The sequence below is a fragment of the Pantherophis guttatus genome, chromosome 2, assembly GCF_059756535.1.
Source record: "Pantherophis guttatus breed Tessera chromosome 2, ASM5975653v1, whole genome shotgun sequence".
NCBI classification, from domain to species: domain Eukaryota; kingdom Metazoa; phylum Chordata; class Lepidosauria; order Squamata; family Colubridae; genus Pantherophis; species Pantherophis guttatus.
The window spans coordinates 87676311-87690457 of NC_142064.1; the positions used below are offsets into that span (position 1 = coordinate 87676311).

The 14147-nt window shown below is 35.7% G+C and overlaps 1 protein-coding gene across 5 annotated transcripts in view; it reads right to left on the reverse strand.

Moving 5' to 3' along the window:
* The window catches only part of PALM2AKAP2 (PALM2 and AKAP2 fusion), a 249192-nt gene that overhangs the window by 177043 nt on the left and 58002 nt on the right, over positions 1–14147 (reverse strand). For all 5 annotated transcript variants that reach the window (XM_087886347.1, XM_087886346.1, XM_034410613.3 and 2 more), the window contains exon 3: positions 3854–3984. In XM_087886347.1, coding sequence (XP_087742473.1) covers positions 3854–3984 — 131 coding nt within the window. The remainder of the gene's footprint in view (positions 1–3853; positions 3985–14147) is intronic.

The following is a 14147-nucleotide window of genomic DNA, read 5'->3' on the forward strand; positions in this document are numbered from 1 at the left end:
AGGAAATTAAAAAGAAAGAACAATTGCTTATAATTAACCCGGGAGATAAAAAGGCAAAAGACATGATTAATATTTTAAGAAAGCAATTTAATATGTTAATGGCTGGGCAAGTAGCAACTAGCATACAATATGCCAGACATAATACATTTTGTAATGCTAATAAACCTGGGAGATGGTTGGCTTACACGATGAGGAAAAAACAAAAATCACGTGTTATAGACAAGATAGAATTTAGAGGTAAAGAGATTTATCAACAGAATTTAATAAAAAAGGCTTTTTTGGAGTTTTATACAAAGTTATATGCTAAAGATGCAATTCAAGATGTTGATATTGATAGATATTTAAAGATGGAGATTCCTGAACTAACGCTGGAACAGAGGGAGAGATTGAATCAGCCAATAACTTCCGAGGAAATTGTTGGTGCAATTAAACAATTAAAAATAGGTAAGGCTCCGGGAACAGATGGACTAACAGCTGTCTATTATAAACATTTACAATCTGAAATGTTAGAACCACTCAAAATTTTATTTAATAAAATACAAGCAGGAGGAGGAGTACCACCCTCCTGGAAAACAGCCTTTGTCTCACTAATTCCAAAGGAGGACCAAAATTCCATTAAACCTGAGAATTTTAGGCCCATTTCACTTCTGAATACTGATTATAAGATTTTTGCTAAAATATTAGCTAATAGATTAATGCCAGTTATGCAACAAATAATTCACAATGATCAATCAGGGTTTATAAAAGGGAGACAAATGAGATACAATGTTAGACAAATTGTAAACTTATTGGAATATTTGGAAAAAAATAATCAAGTCCCTGCAGCGTTTATATTTTTGGATGCAGAGAAGGCATTTGATCGTTTGAACTGGCAATTTTTGTTTAAAATAATAGAGAAAATGCACTTTGGGGAATATTTCACACAATCAATTAGAGCGATATATCAGCAGCAAACAGCACAAATTATAGTTAATGGAGGTTTAATAGAGGCTTTTAAAATTGAGAAAGGAACAAGGCAGGGGTGTCCTCTGTCCCCACTACTATTTATTTTGACTTTGGAGGTACTATTGAACAAGATACGTGATTTAGAAAAATTGAAGGGTATTGTAATTAGGCAAGAAGATTATAGATTAAGAGCATTTGCAGATGATTTGGTTATTACCTTATCCCAACCTATAGAGTCGGCTCCATATATATTGGATATAATTGATCAATACGGGAAAGTATCAGGATTTAAAGTTAACTCACATAAGACAAAGATGATAGTTAAAAATATGACAATACTTGAAAGAGATAAACTAGCAAGATTAACAGATTTTGAAATAGTTAAAAAGGTTAAATACCTAGGGGTATATATAGCAGCTTCAAATACAAAATTATACAAAAACAATTATGAGGTTCTTTGGCAGAAGGTACAGAAGGATATGGAAAACTGGAAAAAATTACAGTTGTCTTTATTGGGAAGAATTGCAGCAATTAAAATGAATGTCTTACCTAGATTTTTATTTTTGTTCCAAATGATACCTGTGCTTAAGAAAGATGAAAATCTGAGAGAATGGCAGAAAGGTGTTAATACTTTTATTTGGGCTGGGAAAAAACCCAGAATAAAAATGAAAATTATACAAGATACATGTGAAAGAGGGGGTCTTAAAATGCCTAATTTAAGATTATATTATGAAGCAGCGGTTTTATCACAAATTAGTGATTGGTTTAATTTAACTGAGGGGAGAATTTTGAATTTAGAAGGTTATGATTTGTTATATGGATGGCACGCCTATTTGTTATATGATAAAAAAGTGGATAAAATATTTAAGGTTCATATATTAAGAACTGCTTTGTTAAGGGTTTGGAAAAAATATCAATATAAGTTAAATTATAAGATACCTTTATGGGCAAATCCTAGACATGCAATAGAAAATATAAGTATAGAACAAAAACAGGAGGTGATTACCTATAAAGAGCTTCTTATTATGGAAAGGGGGGTAATGTATTTGAAATCTTTAGATATACTAAGAGAAGAAGGTATAATTTATACATGGTTCCAGTATGGTCAACTTCAAGCTAGATGGAAGGAAGATCAAAAAACTGGCTTTGTGCAAAATGAGGAGAATTTGGTAAAACAAATTAGAGATCAAAAACAAATGCATATTAAAAGGTTGTATAATGCTTTATTGGAGATAGATTCTGAGACGGAACTGGTTAAAGACTGTATGATTAAATGGGCACAAAATTTTCAAGAGCCAGTAATGATGGAGACTTGGGAAAAGATTTGGATTAGAAATGTGAAATTTACACAAGCACAAAACTTAAGAGAAAATTTTTATAAAATGTTTTATAGATGGCATTTAGATCCTAAAAAATTATCATGTATGTATTCTAATGTGCAAGCTAAATGTTGGAGATATGACTGTGATGATGCAACTTATTATCATATATGGTGGACTTGTGGAAAAATCAAAGCATTTTGGATAAAGATTTGGTGGGTGATGCAGAATATTCTTAAAAAGAGATTGAAATTTACTCCACAGTTGTTCTTATTGGGTATAACTACGGACTGTACAGTTGCAGAGACTAAATTGATTTTGAACTTGATAACAGCAGCAAGATTGTTGGTAGCACAACACTGGAAGAAGGACTTTTTGCCTACTATTGATGATTGGATATTGAAAGTAACTAATTTAGCTGAAATGGCTAAAATTTCAGCATATCTGAAGGATCACACACAAGAAAGATATATACAGGACTGGAGAAGATGGATTGATTATATACAAAATAAGTATCAAACCAAAAAATATCAAATAGCTTATGAATGATTTCTTTTATTTGTATAAGTGTTATATAAGTGATATTAGAAGTATTATGTTTAAGAAATAGGATTTTACATATGGGGGGTTAAGAATTTTTTCTTAGGGGGTGTTAGTTTAATGATTGGTTATGCAATTTAGTTTATTGTTAAAGGTAAATAGAAATACCTTGTGTTCTGCTCTGGGAAGTCGGGGAGGGAGAGGGGGGTAGGGAGGGGGGATTGTGGGGAAATTGTGTTTGTTTTAAAACTTTTTTAATAAAAAAAAACAGAGATAAAAGTTTACATGACTTGGTTCTAGAATCTAGATCATGTAGCATTTACATTAATGCTCTGTTCAGATTGCTGTGATTTTGCCACACCTTGGATATTTTTCTCAAAAAGGGATTCATATAATGAATGATACGGAGATACAATTTTCTGAGTAACCATAATATGGAACAATAATATGAAAACAAGGTAAGAGTCTTTCTGAGCATGCTCATAAGTCATAAGTTCTCATTTTCACTGAAATCCTATAAAAATATCTTCAAATGTAAACCCCTCTGATTTTACTTTCAAGCAATATATATTTGTACCTTTAGGCCTATTCAAAGTCCAGCCAGAATTCCTATTTTACATCAGGTATGAGTTATTTATGCATTTTCTTCTTGATCTTCAGCTAATGAGAGTGCTTTTTCCCAACCAACAGATTACTAGCCAATTCATACAAGTTCAGCAGCATGCACTGTTTTTCAAGCTATCCTGCATTTCAAGAGCTGATGTGAGTTGCAGTTCAACAACTCCTGGAGACCACAGGTTATAAATGTAATTAATAAAAGTTATATCATACTTATTTTTTAACCATCCCCCAATGAAATCATTAGTTTATTCATAGATAATGTCAGTAAGTCACTAACCTTGACTTTGTTGTTTTTAATTTCCAAGCATTTTTGTTTTTACATCACACTGTTTTGTTTTGCATTACATTGACAGTATAGTTTACAAGAGGGCAAAAAATGGGCCTCATTCATTTATCCAAGGTAAAAAAACAAAAGATGTGGGACCTACCTATGGACGTTGCCTTCAAGCTTTTTCACTTTCAGCTCATCTTCTTCTGACTGTCTCTTCCTGGCTTCTTCCTCGGCCGGAGAACTTGCAGGAATTCCCTGCATTAGCCATTTTTCCCGAAGAGCTTTTGACTGAGTGAGAGATAACAGAAGAAAGAAAGAAAGGGGGAAAAAAGCACACAAGATATTAGAAGTGACATTAGAAGAATTCTGCTCCTAAATATTTAATAACCCTTCTTAAAGCTACCGGTTAGTGCTTTCAGCATTAGACTAATTCATGACTCCCTTAAGAGACTAATCTAGATCCCTGCTCAGCCAAGGTGTCACATCTAATTTATGAACAAAAGGGCTGTTGATTTTATGTCCCGAAATAGTTTTAATTTGCAACAGTCAGAAGACAAACAGATAAAATGAATCAACAACTCAAGGATAGAAATTCTGAACTAAGCTGAAGACTTTTAAAGGGAAAGGGAAAGAATTACATCAAAAGAGAACAACTAGCACATCCAGCTATGAAGTAATTTTTAAACAAGCAAACTGGCATGATTAGATATAAAGAATGAAATGAAACCTATGCATGAAATTGTGTAAAAACAACTATGCCTGAAAATGATGCAATTAATGGAAAGCATTCCAAAGAAGTAAGAACAATTCCTGACAAATGGTACATACTGGCAATATATTGTCCCAAATTAGTTGTAAATGTTTCTTTATAAAACTTATGCCATCCATTCCAATGGCTCTAGCTTACAAAAAGACATATACTGTACATGTTCAAATTTGTAAAATAATGTAAAAAATGTAAAGCCAATGTTAAAACAAAATGGATTTATCTATCCAATGTTTTATGAAATTCTTTCTGGCTACTCTCCATACATGAAAGATTTATGCTTGGTTAGAGTCCAAATACTGGAGAAGTAATAGAACGAACACGGGTGACCTTAGTCTGCAGCCTTGTTAACATATCTATGGATTTTGACCCAAGCTACAACAATTATGAGACAAGTCCTAATCGTGTACGATAATGGTTTACATTTCCAGCAACAAAGCAATCATAACTGACTCCTCTTTGATACTGTGAGGTATCCAACACACAAGAAATAACCTAATCTGCCGCACTAGCTACTTATTATAGAGCCAGTTTAATGTAGTTGTTAAGGAACCAGGCAACTATCTGGGGAAATGTGAGTTCTAGTTGCATCTCAAACATGACTGAGCCATACACTTTCTATCAGCCCTAGGAAAGAGGCAATTGTTCTGAAATCATGCCAAGAAAACTGCAGGAATCAGTCCAGGCTATCATCAGGAGTCAATATTGGCTCAAAAGAACCCAACAAACAAAAAACCTCCTACATATTAAGTTTTAATGAACAAATCTAAATTCAGAGTTTTTGAAATAACCTGTCACTAATTTGCAAGAACAAGATAATCAAACTTGTTATTCATTTGCATCTTTTCTATTTAATAACATATTTGCATTCCTTATCTAACTTTGCTTTTTTCTGTACAAGAAATATACATTTCTCTTATAGAGATATTTCTCATAATATCCTACAGGTAACTCTTCAAGCATTTGTTACATTTTCCACATGACAAATACTTAGTGGGTGCTATGTCATTAAATATCTAGCAGCATAATAAACACAAGTAGGCCAATCAAAATTATCATAACTTTATTGGAGGCCAGAGTCACAGCTGATTAACAATGCACATTAATTGTGAGGAAAAATAATTGTTTCTTTAGAATAAGATGAGGAAGCCTTTGGAGGAGGAGTGCGGGCTGGCAGAACTTTCGCCTCCCGTAAGCTGGGCCGGCTTTGGAAATGAGAACAGAAGACCCAAGCCTGGTTTAGTTAAACAGACACTGCCACAACCATGGCCCATAACGTCAGCACAGCCAGCTCCAGTTCTCCCAGCCTCTGCCTAGGCAGTTTTCCCAAGCGGCGCAGATTCTCCTAGGGATCAGAATCATGTGCTAATGATTTTAATAAAGCTAAGAAAGGAGGAAGAGGCAGACAGTCATCCTAATAATATCAAGAGAAGAATGGGTCTAGAGCACAGTTTTTTTGCATTGAGTTATCCTATATTGAATTGTCCTGTGGCAAGTTGTCCCTTGGCTAGTTGCCCTGTGTTGAGTTGGTTACCGTTTGGTTTTATTCGTTTAGAATGAACTATATTATTTGAGGGTTGTTTTTTCACAAGTATTATTATGAAATGAACTATCCTCTATTCTATACTTGCACTAAATTTTATTTTTATTTTTTAAATGGGGAAATCTGCCCTTATTCTTGTTTAAACTTCATTATTGTAATTTTAGTCCTCCCAAACTATCAAGGTGGTTTTGAGTATTACTTCTAACTTCTGTGAAATCAATTATCCTACTCAATTTTGTATAATCTGAAAATTCTATAAGCTTCCCCTCAGCTTCTTCATTTAAATCATTAATGGAATATCAGAATAGAAGACCTGAGACTAATCCTTGTGGTGACCTGTTTGATAGTTTTTTCCAATTTGATGAGGAACTATTAATGAACCCTCTCTGAAAACATTTTTCAAGCTATGGATGAACTTAATTGTCAGAACCACATTTACTTAGCTTGCTAATTAGCACATGATGCAGATTTTCCATAAATGCTTTACTGAGGTAAAAATGCATACGTTTATGGCATTTCTACAATCTATGAAAGAACTTGCTAGATAAAAAAGAAAATTATTATAAATCTGGCGAGATTTGTTGTCAACAAATCCATGCTGACTTTGGTAATTATTTCCAAGATTTTTACAGCACTATTTCACTATTATTTGCTCTTGAATCTTCCCACATATTGTTATTGTCAATGTGTGAAATTAGGCATTTTATAAAATGCCTAGGAAATCTATAGAATGCCAAATATGGGAACCTTGGTAGTACAGGGGTTTAAGGCACCCTGTTATTAAGCTGGTTATTAAGACCAGCTGCCTGCAATTACTGCAGGGTTCGAATCTCGCCAAGGCTCAAGGTTGACTCAGCCTTCCATCCTTTCTAAGGTAGGTGAAATGAGGACCCAGTTTGTGGGGGCAATAAGCTGACTTTGTATAAATATACAAAAGGATGAAGGCTATTGCTGAGCACATTGTAAGCCGCCCTGAGTCTTCGGAGAAGGGCGGCATATAAATCAAATTAAAAAAAAAAAAATCAGATTGAGAGGTTGGTGTGCTGGATCTTCCTTTTCTCTTTTTTTAAAGATAGAGAAACATTTGCCCAAGTCTCTGGTATTTCATCGGTTCTCCACACAATGTTTGGGGCAGATAATCAGCTAATCCTTCAGCACTTTAAGATGAAATTCATTTTATCCTAGAAAGTAAAGTTTTCAATCACAAGCTTCGGTCCTGGCTGTTTAACCTGTATTTCACAAAGTCCTGGTGCATTTTTTTTGTTGGAAGAAGAATATTGAATTAAAAAAAAAAAGATTTTATTAACTGCTAGCATTTTACTTTCAGGTTTGTGCTGCTTACTTTCTTTTCTGATCTGACCCTCTTTCCATTTTCTATGTATACTTTTTTGTTTGTTTATCTCAGTTTATCTCTTCCCCAGAAAGACCAGTTCAAATTACTTACAGTATTGGAAAGCAAATCTTAATGACAGAATGTGAAAAACATTCCTTATTGGAAAAGTGGTGCTAACAACAAAGACACAAAACGGTTTCCTGCTGGAGTAGACCTCCAAGCATAGCTAATTTAAAATAATTTTGTTATTGTCAATGTGTGAAATTAGGCATTTTATAAAATGCCTAGGAAATCTATAGAATGCCAAATATGGGACGGCAAGGTATGAAACGCTTAATATTTCACACATTTCCAATACTGGTCTTTACCTCTTTCTTTTCAATAAGAAAGCCCTGTATTTTATTTTGCATTTCTTCTTTCATTTTCATATACATCTTTTCAATAAAGGGTTAGGGTACGGTTAGGGTTAGGTCATGACTCTTTTTATACTTTGCCTGAAGAGTTCTTGCCATTCTGCATAATGCCTAGGTATTATATACAACGTCTAGGGAAAGTATATAGTATATTAAAATAACACAGGCATTTCATACTTTGTGTAAAAAGTCACACATTCTATAGATTCCTAGGCATTCTATACAATGCCAGCTTTTCACACATTGCATTTAACATTTTAAAAAGAAAGTTTTATTTGCTGGCATTTATAATCCATATTCTAGGATCTACTGTTAGAGTATTAAAAACAAATATATTAAAAATGTATACAGTATTTGTTGCATTCATAACCCAGCTTTTCTGAAGGCCACATACTCTCTACTTCTCTCCTATTTTATTCTTATAAGAACTCCATGAATAACTGTCACTCATGAGGTTCAGCGCAGGCAGGAATCTGAACATGGATTTCTCAGGCCCAGCTTAATACTCTAACCACAACACCATGTTATCTAGCATGACGAAGTCCATTAGGAAGTGAAATCCCACAAAGAAACAAACAGTTCTATGGAAACAAGTATGCAAGACCTCAAACATGGAAAACAGTTTGTGAATTTCACGTAGTTGAATAATAATGGGAAGACATTTTCCACTATAAAAAGAGCATTTTTGGATTCATGCTACTGTTATCTAAAGAAGTGTTTACAAACTGTATCAGCCAACAGCATAGACATGAAGGTAGTAGCTGCTTAAGGATTCCTGTAATGAAACAAAATCTAATCCATCCAGGAATGAATGCATATACCCTCTCAATAGATAAGAGTTTACATTTTGGAGATCATTTTGGGTATTGATTTCCATCCAGATCTACCCACCAGCTGCTGTTGTTTACAGAATATCTAACAGAAGCAGTGCTAGAAAGCTAATTGGCTATGGCTTCCCCTGGCAAAAACAAGGCCACATGGAACAGGCCTAGCTATTATAATCTCTCTGGTACCAGAAAATGACTGCATGGCCTAACTCCCAGGAGGAAGCAGCAACAGATAATTTATCTGGAGGTAGACCTGGCATAGGCAGATAGTAGGATTTGAATACTAAGCTCTCCACCTCTTCACGTTTTGTTAACCAGAGGCAAATTAAGTTACAATGGAACCTTTTTAAAGAATTTTTCAACACCTCTTCTGCTCGTTTTTTTTAATTAAAAGCTTGCTGAGCAATTTTTATGGCATAGGCAAGCTATTATAATTCATATCTCCTGTCCCTCATAGCAAGACATTACCGCTGTGGGCTCTCACAATGAATTGAGAAATGGGCCAGGAAGGACACATCTTTGGGCAAGGAAGAGGATCCTTCTTTCCTTTCTCTATTCTGCAACATCCCCAATTCTAGCATATACTCAAGACAACTGGTTAATCTTCTCCTGTTCATTATTCTGTTAATAAGCACAGATTTGGACCATTTTTCCTCTTTAAAAAAAACTCAACTAGGTCAGGAGTAGAAGGATGAAGATCTCCTTCAGCTATTTTGGGAATGTGCATGTCCGTTCCCACTGGGTTAGTGTAAATTCTTTCCCAGAGCCTGAAAAAGTACAGGAAATGATGGAAATGAATCACCAAGAGAAATGGGAATATTCTGATGATACTATTGTGAAATCAAAAGGCGCAGATCAGAAGCAATTTAGCTCCTTGGAAGGAGGCATTTTGCTCACTCCCAACCAATTTTTGCTGTAACAGTGGCAAACATATATGGAAAGATATTCACTGGGAGCTGCACTGGCTCCCAGTGATCTTCCGGGTGCGCTTCAAGGTATTGGTTACCACCTTTAGAGCGCTCCATGGCTTAGGACCCGGGTATTTACGAGACCGCCTTCTGCCACCAGTAGCCTCCCACCGACCAGTACGCTCCCACAGAGAGGGGCTCCTCAGGGTGCCGTCGGCTAAACAATGTCGGCTGGCGGCCCCCAGGAGGAAAGCCTTCTCTGTGGGGGCACCTACTCTTTGGAACGATACGGCGGATTCCGGATCTGCGCACTTTCCGCCGTGCCTTAAAGACATTTTTGTTTCATCAAGCCGGGCTGACCTGACCATACTTTTTAAATTGCTTTAATTTTAAATTGCTAAATTATGGGTTTTAATATGGGGGTGTTTTAACTGAGGGCCAAATTAATTTAATTGGTTTTTAATGTTGTTTTAATTTTTATATTTTCTGTATTTTATCTGCTGGCTGTTCACCGCCCCGAGTCCTTCAGGAGAAGGGCGGTATACAAATATAATAAACATAAACATAACATAAACTTGGAGCACATCACACAGCTCACTGTTCTTAATTTAGCTGAACCAATGCAAAATAAAACCCGCTCTGAAATATATTGCCTTCTCCTCACATATTAAAGAACTAGAGCCACCTCTCGATTCAACAGTAAGCACAGATTTTTTTTTGCCTTGAAAAGATGAAAAATAAGTCAGTGAAACCATTTGGGATCTTTTTATTTCCCCAATCTGCATGAAAGCACCGCATAGGCCAAAGTATTTTGACCCTATTGCTAATATGTGTGACCTATTGCAGCTTTTCTCTGGTTTAATTAAGATCAGCAGCCCCTTTTAGGCAATGGTATAGAACAGTGTTTCTGAACTTCAGCAATGTTAAGATCTATGGACTTCAATTCCAGGATTCCCCAGATGTCCCTACATCTTAAAATTGCTAAGGTCTGGAAACAATGATATAGAAAACCAGTGTGACGTAGTGGTTAAAGGCACCAATAGGAGACTGGGAGTTTTAAAGTCTAAGTCAGTCTCTTTTTCTTCTCCTTTTTCTTTTCCTTGGGAAGGAGGAAGAGGAGGAGAGGGGAGGAAGGAGGAGAAGGAGAAGGAGAAGAAGGCAAGCTAGTTCCAAAAATCTTGCCAAGAAACCTACAAGGGAATCTTGTCCAGTCACTCCCAAGGGTCAAGATTGACTTGAAAGCTTTTTTTTTTAAAAAAAAGGAGGAACAATGGTGGAATATGTTATTTAATGATATCCAGTCTCTTGGAGACAAAAACGTCAATCATGACAATTCAGTGATATTATTTTAAAAAAGTAAAACAGCCACGCGCAATTTAATATTTTAAAAATGTGGAGATAATGCAGTTTTAATACAACTGTGCATCTCTTGTAGATTGATTTTTTTTTTTTTTTAATCTTGCAGTTGGGGTCATTTTTGTTGCAGGACTATTTGGGGCTTCTCCTGTACTAATCTTCCTGTATGTGCCAGCGACCCCCAAAGAAATGCTGATTATATTTAGTGGGACTAATGAAAGGCCTTTTCAGTGGTTGCAGTTGGTATCTGGCTGACTTGCACAGGAAATTGGTGCCAATTTCTTTGTGGTGTTCCAACAGCTGGGGAAGCCATTTTTATTTTATTTTTTTTCCTGCATTTCAGTTTAACCTTTTTTCAAACACTCTATTTTAAGTACTTTACATTTTCAGTAGCCATTTAAATATAATCATTGAATCTCCTTTGTATTTTAATGTCATGAAGGCTTTGTTTAAAATTGCAGGGTTTTTTTTTTTTTATGTTTAACTTGTGATCAGTAATTACCACGGTGCTCTGAAGACAATGGGTGTGAAAAAAAAATGGTATCAAATAAATAATTATATGCTTTCAGATTTTTGGGGTTTTCAGTTTTTAGTTACGTTGCTATATTATTTTTAATGGATAAGCACACACGCACACAAATTCTTTCCTGAAATAATGCATACTGCAAGAAAAAGAGATAGGAATTACTTGATAATTGCTAGCAGCACAGGACCAACATTTGGCTAATGCGGCACATTTTAAAGCTCTCAGAGTCTTAACAAATTGATGCCATCAAGCGTATTAAATATAAGTTATATTAACCACTCTCATATTAATTCAATGAAGTAATTATAGACATCACACGCATGTCCAAAAGTTTCTTCAGAGTGATATGTTAAAAATATATGACACCCCCCCTCCTTAAGGCAAGGGTGTCTTGAGGCCTCTAATATGAGGCACAGATCAAAGAAAATCACAAAAGCCCAGTAATGTGAGATTGTATAAAAAAAGAAGGAAGACCTACCTCAAGGCTTCTATGAAACAATCAGGTTCATAGTTTTCCCCTTCCTACCTTCTTTCCATGTTATAAGCAACTCAGAAACCTTCTAAAAGTGCAAGTAAAAGATGCAGAGCACCAAGCTGCGTTCAGCAGGTTTTTTGCTTATTGTACTGGAATCCGTCCTCCCGTTTCCCCAAATTTTTCTTCCTCTGGGAAAGAGGTCTCTCTTTCTTAATCTCATTCTTAAGTTGTTCCTTAGTATCTTTCAACTTCATTTTAATGTTTCTCTTTGTTATTCTTAGCACTTATTTTTGTTGTTGTTTTTCAGCTTCCCATCACTTGACACTCTTTCTCAGTGCCTATACATCCTGGCCAGGAGAGGGAAAAACTAAGGAGGAATTCCCTCACATTGGAATTTCACTGACATGTGGGAAGGCAGGCAGATGGCAGAGCACAGATGTTTGTGGAATGAAAGGCAGGACACTCGCACATATTCCTCAACCATCTCCTGACAAAGCTACGTACAAGCATACTGCACCTCACTGATGACAACAGAGTTTTTCTTCTTTGAAAAAAAGGAAATGAGAGCATTTTCTTCTTCCAGCTGAACAAGAATAATCGAGCACACATACATATGCACAGAAGAATTCATTAGCATCGAACCACTTTTAAAAAAGCCTAAAGATCATGATCTATAAAAATCCATAAATTTTTAAAAGGTGATATGCTTCTATCTTTGTGTGTCAGGTAATCACTGTTTTCGGCAAAATATCACTAGGTTTCAGATAGTGGTTGCTTTTCGCCATTGACCTGATTTCAATAATTTAATACAGTATATCTCTAGCCAAAATCTATGGAGGACTTTAGTTCTGGAGTAACTTTTAGGAGGCAACGTAGATGCTCCCAAAGTGAGTAGATAAAGGTGAAGAAAAGGTGACACCATTTGCTACAGATCTCTGGCATACATCTGCTTTGTGTTGGGGAGGCATTATTTTCCTCCTCGTGCTTTGTATGTTTATCATGCCAAAAAGCTTGGCTGCCAAATACAGTATGAAATGTCTCTCTACCCGTGATGTGAATGGGCGAAGGGCCATTAAAATTAGAGCAGCCATGCCAAATTAGATCTGCAATACATCTGACCTAATGGCATTTAGTTCTTTGTCCTCCCCATACCTCAATGATCACAATGTTCCTGAACATAATAAGCAAGATGCACAAATGCATCCTTTCATGCTGACAGTAATGGTGGGAATTTGATCTTGTGAGACCATTACACAAAAGAGTCTCCTAGACAGCTTTAACTCAGCTTGCTTGGCAAGAATGACAAAACAAAATCAACAGATGACACAACAGCTTGCAATATAAAATGCACATAGGAAATGGGGTTGAACATTATCTTGAATGTTCTTCGCGTTTATGATGTGGGATCAAGAAAAAAAATATGTATTTGGATTTCATAGTTGCTTGGGTGAAATCCTCTGGAACTACAGAAATACATTTTTATTTTATCCAGCATCACAAACTCATTGTATTGTGCTAAGAGATGAGGCAGTTACAGGCGCTCACTTAGTTTATAATACATAATGTATTGTGTACATTGTTCAACAAAACAGCTCTTGAAATCCATAGTAATGTAAACATATTGATGGATGTTATAGAATCACAAAAACAACTTGCTATTAGGATTGGTTAAGCAATAATAATGATTGTCAGGCCTGAACAAGGGAGGTTCAAAGTTTATTTCATATTAGATCTTACTGGGAATCATTCTGTCTCAATGTAAGGCTTGTGACTGAATAAAATTAGGATGGACTTCATATAAGCTAACTTGAGATTTTATAATAAGTGTATCCATGTGTGTCCTGATGTATGCAATAACTCCAGCCTTTGCAACAACTCAGTTATTTAAAGCTTGTGTACATATTCTATGAAATATGGAGCCATGTTCCGACTATACTTGAGAGAAACGAACACGTTCAGGTTTGGATTATGAAGGTTTGATTTCTATATGCTATTGAGCCATTGAGTTTGCACTCCCCCACAGTATTTTGTAGAATAGAAATACCTTCAGACAGCGGACCTTTGTTTTTCAAAAGCAAAATGGACTTTAACTGATGAATTTCCATGCATCACCTGCCCAGACATGTCTGAACATACCAGTTCCACCCTACTCTGCCCCTTGCCAGTTGGTCACATGACCTACTTTGCACATGCCTAGAATCACAGTTCTGATATGTCTGGGTAAGATGTATCACTGCTTGTTGCTAGGTTGGGGTGGGTATATCTGTGAGACTTTGCTTTACTGGTTAAATGTTCCTAGTTTGC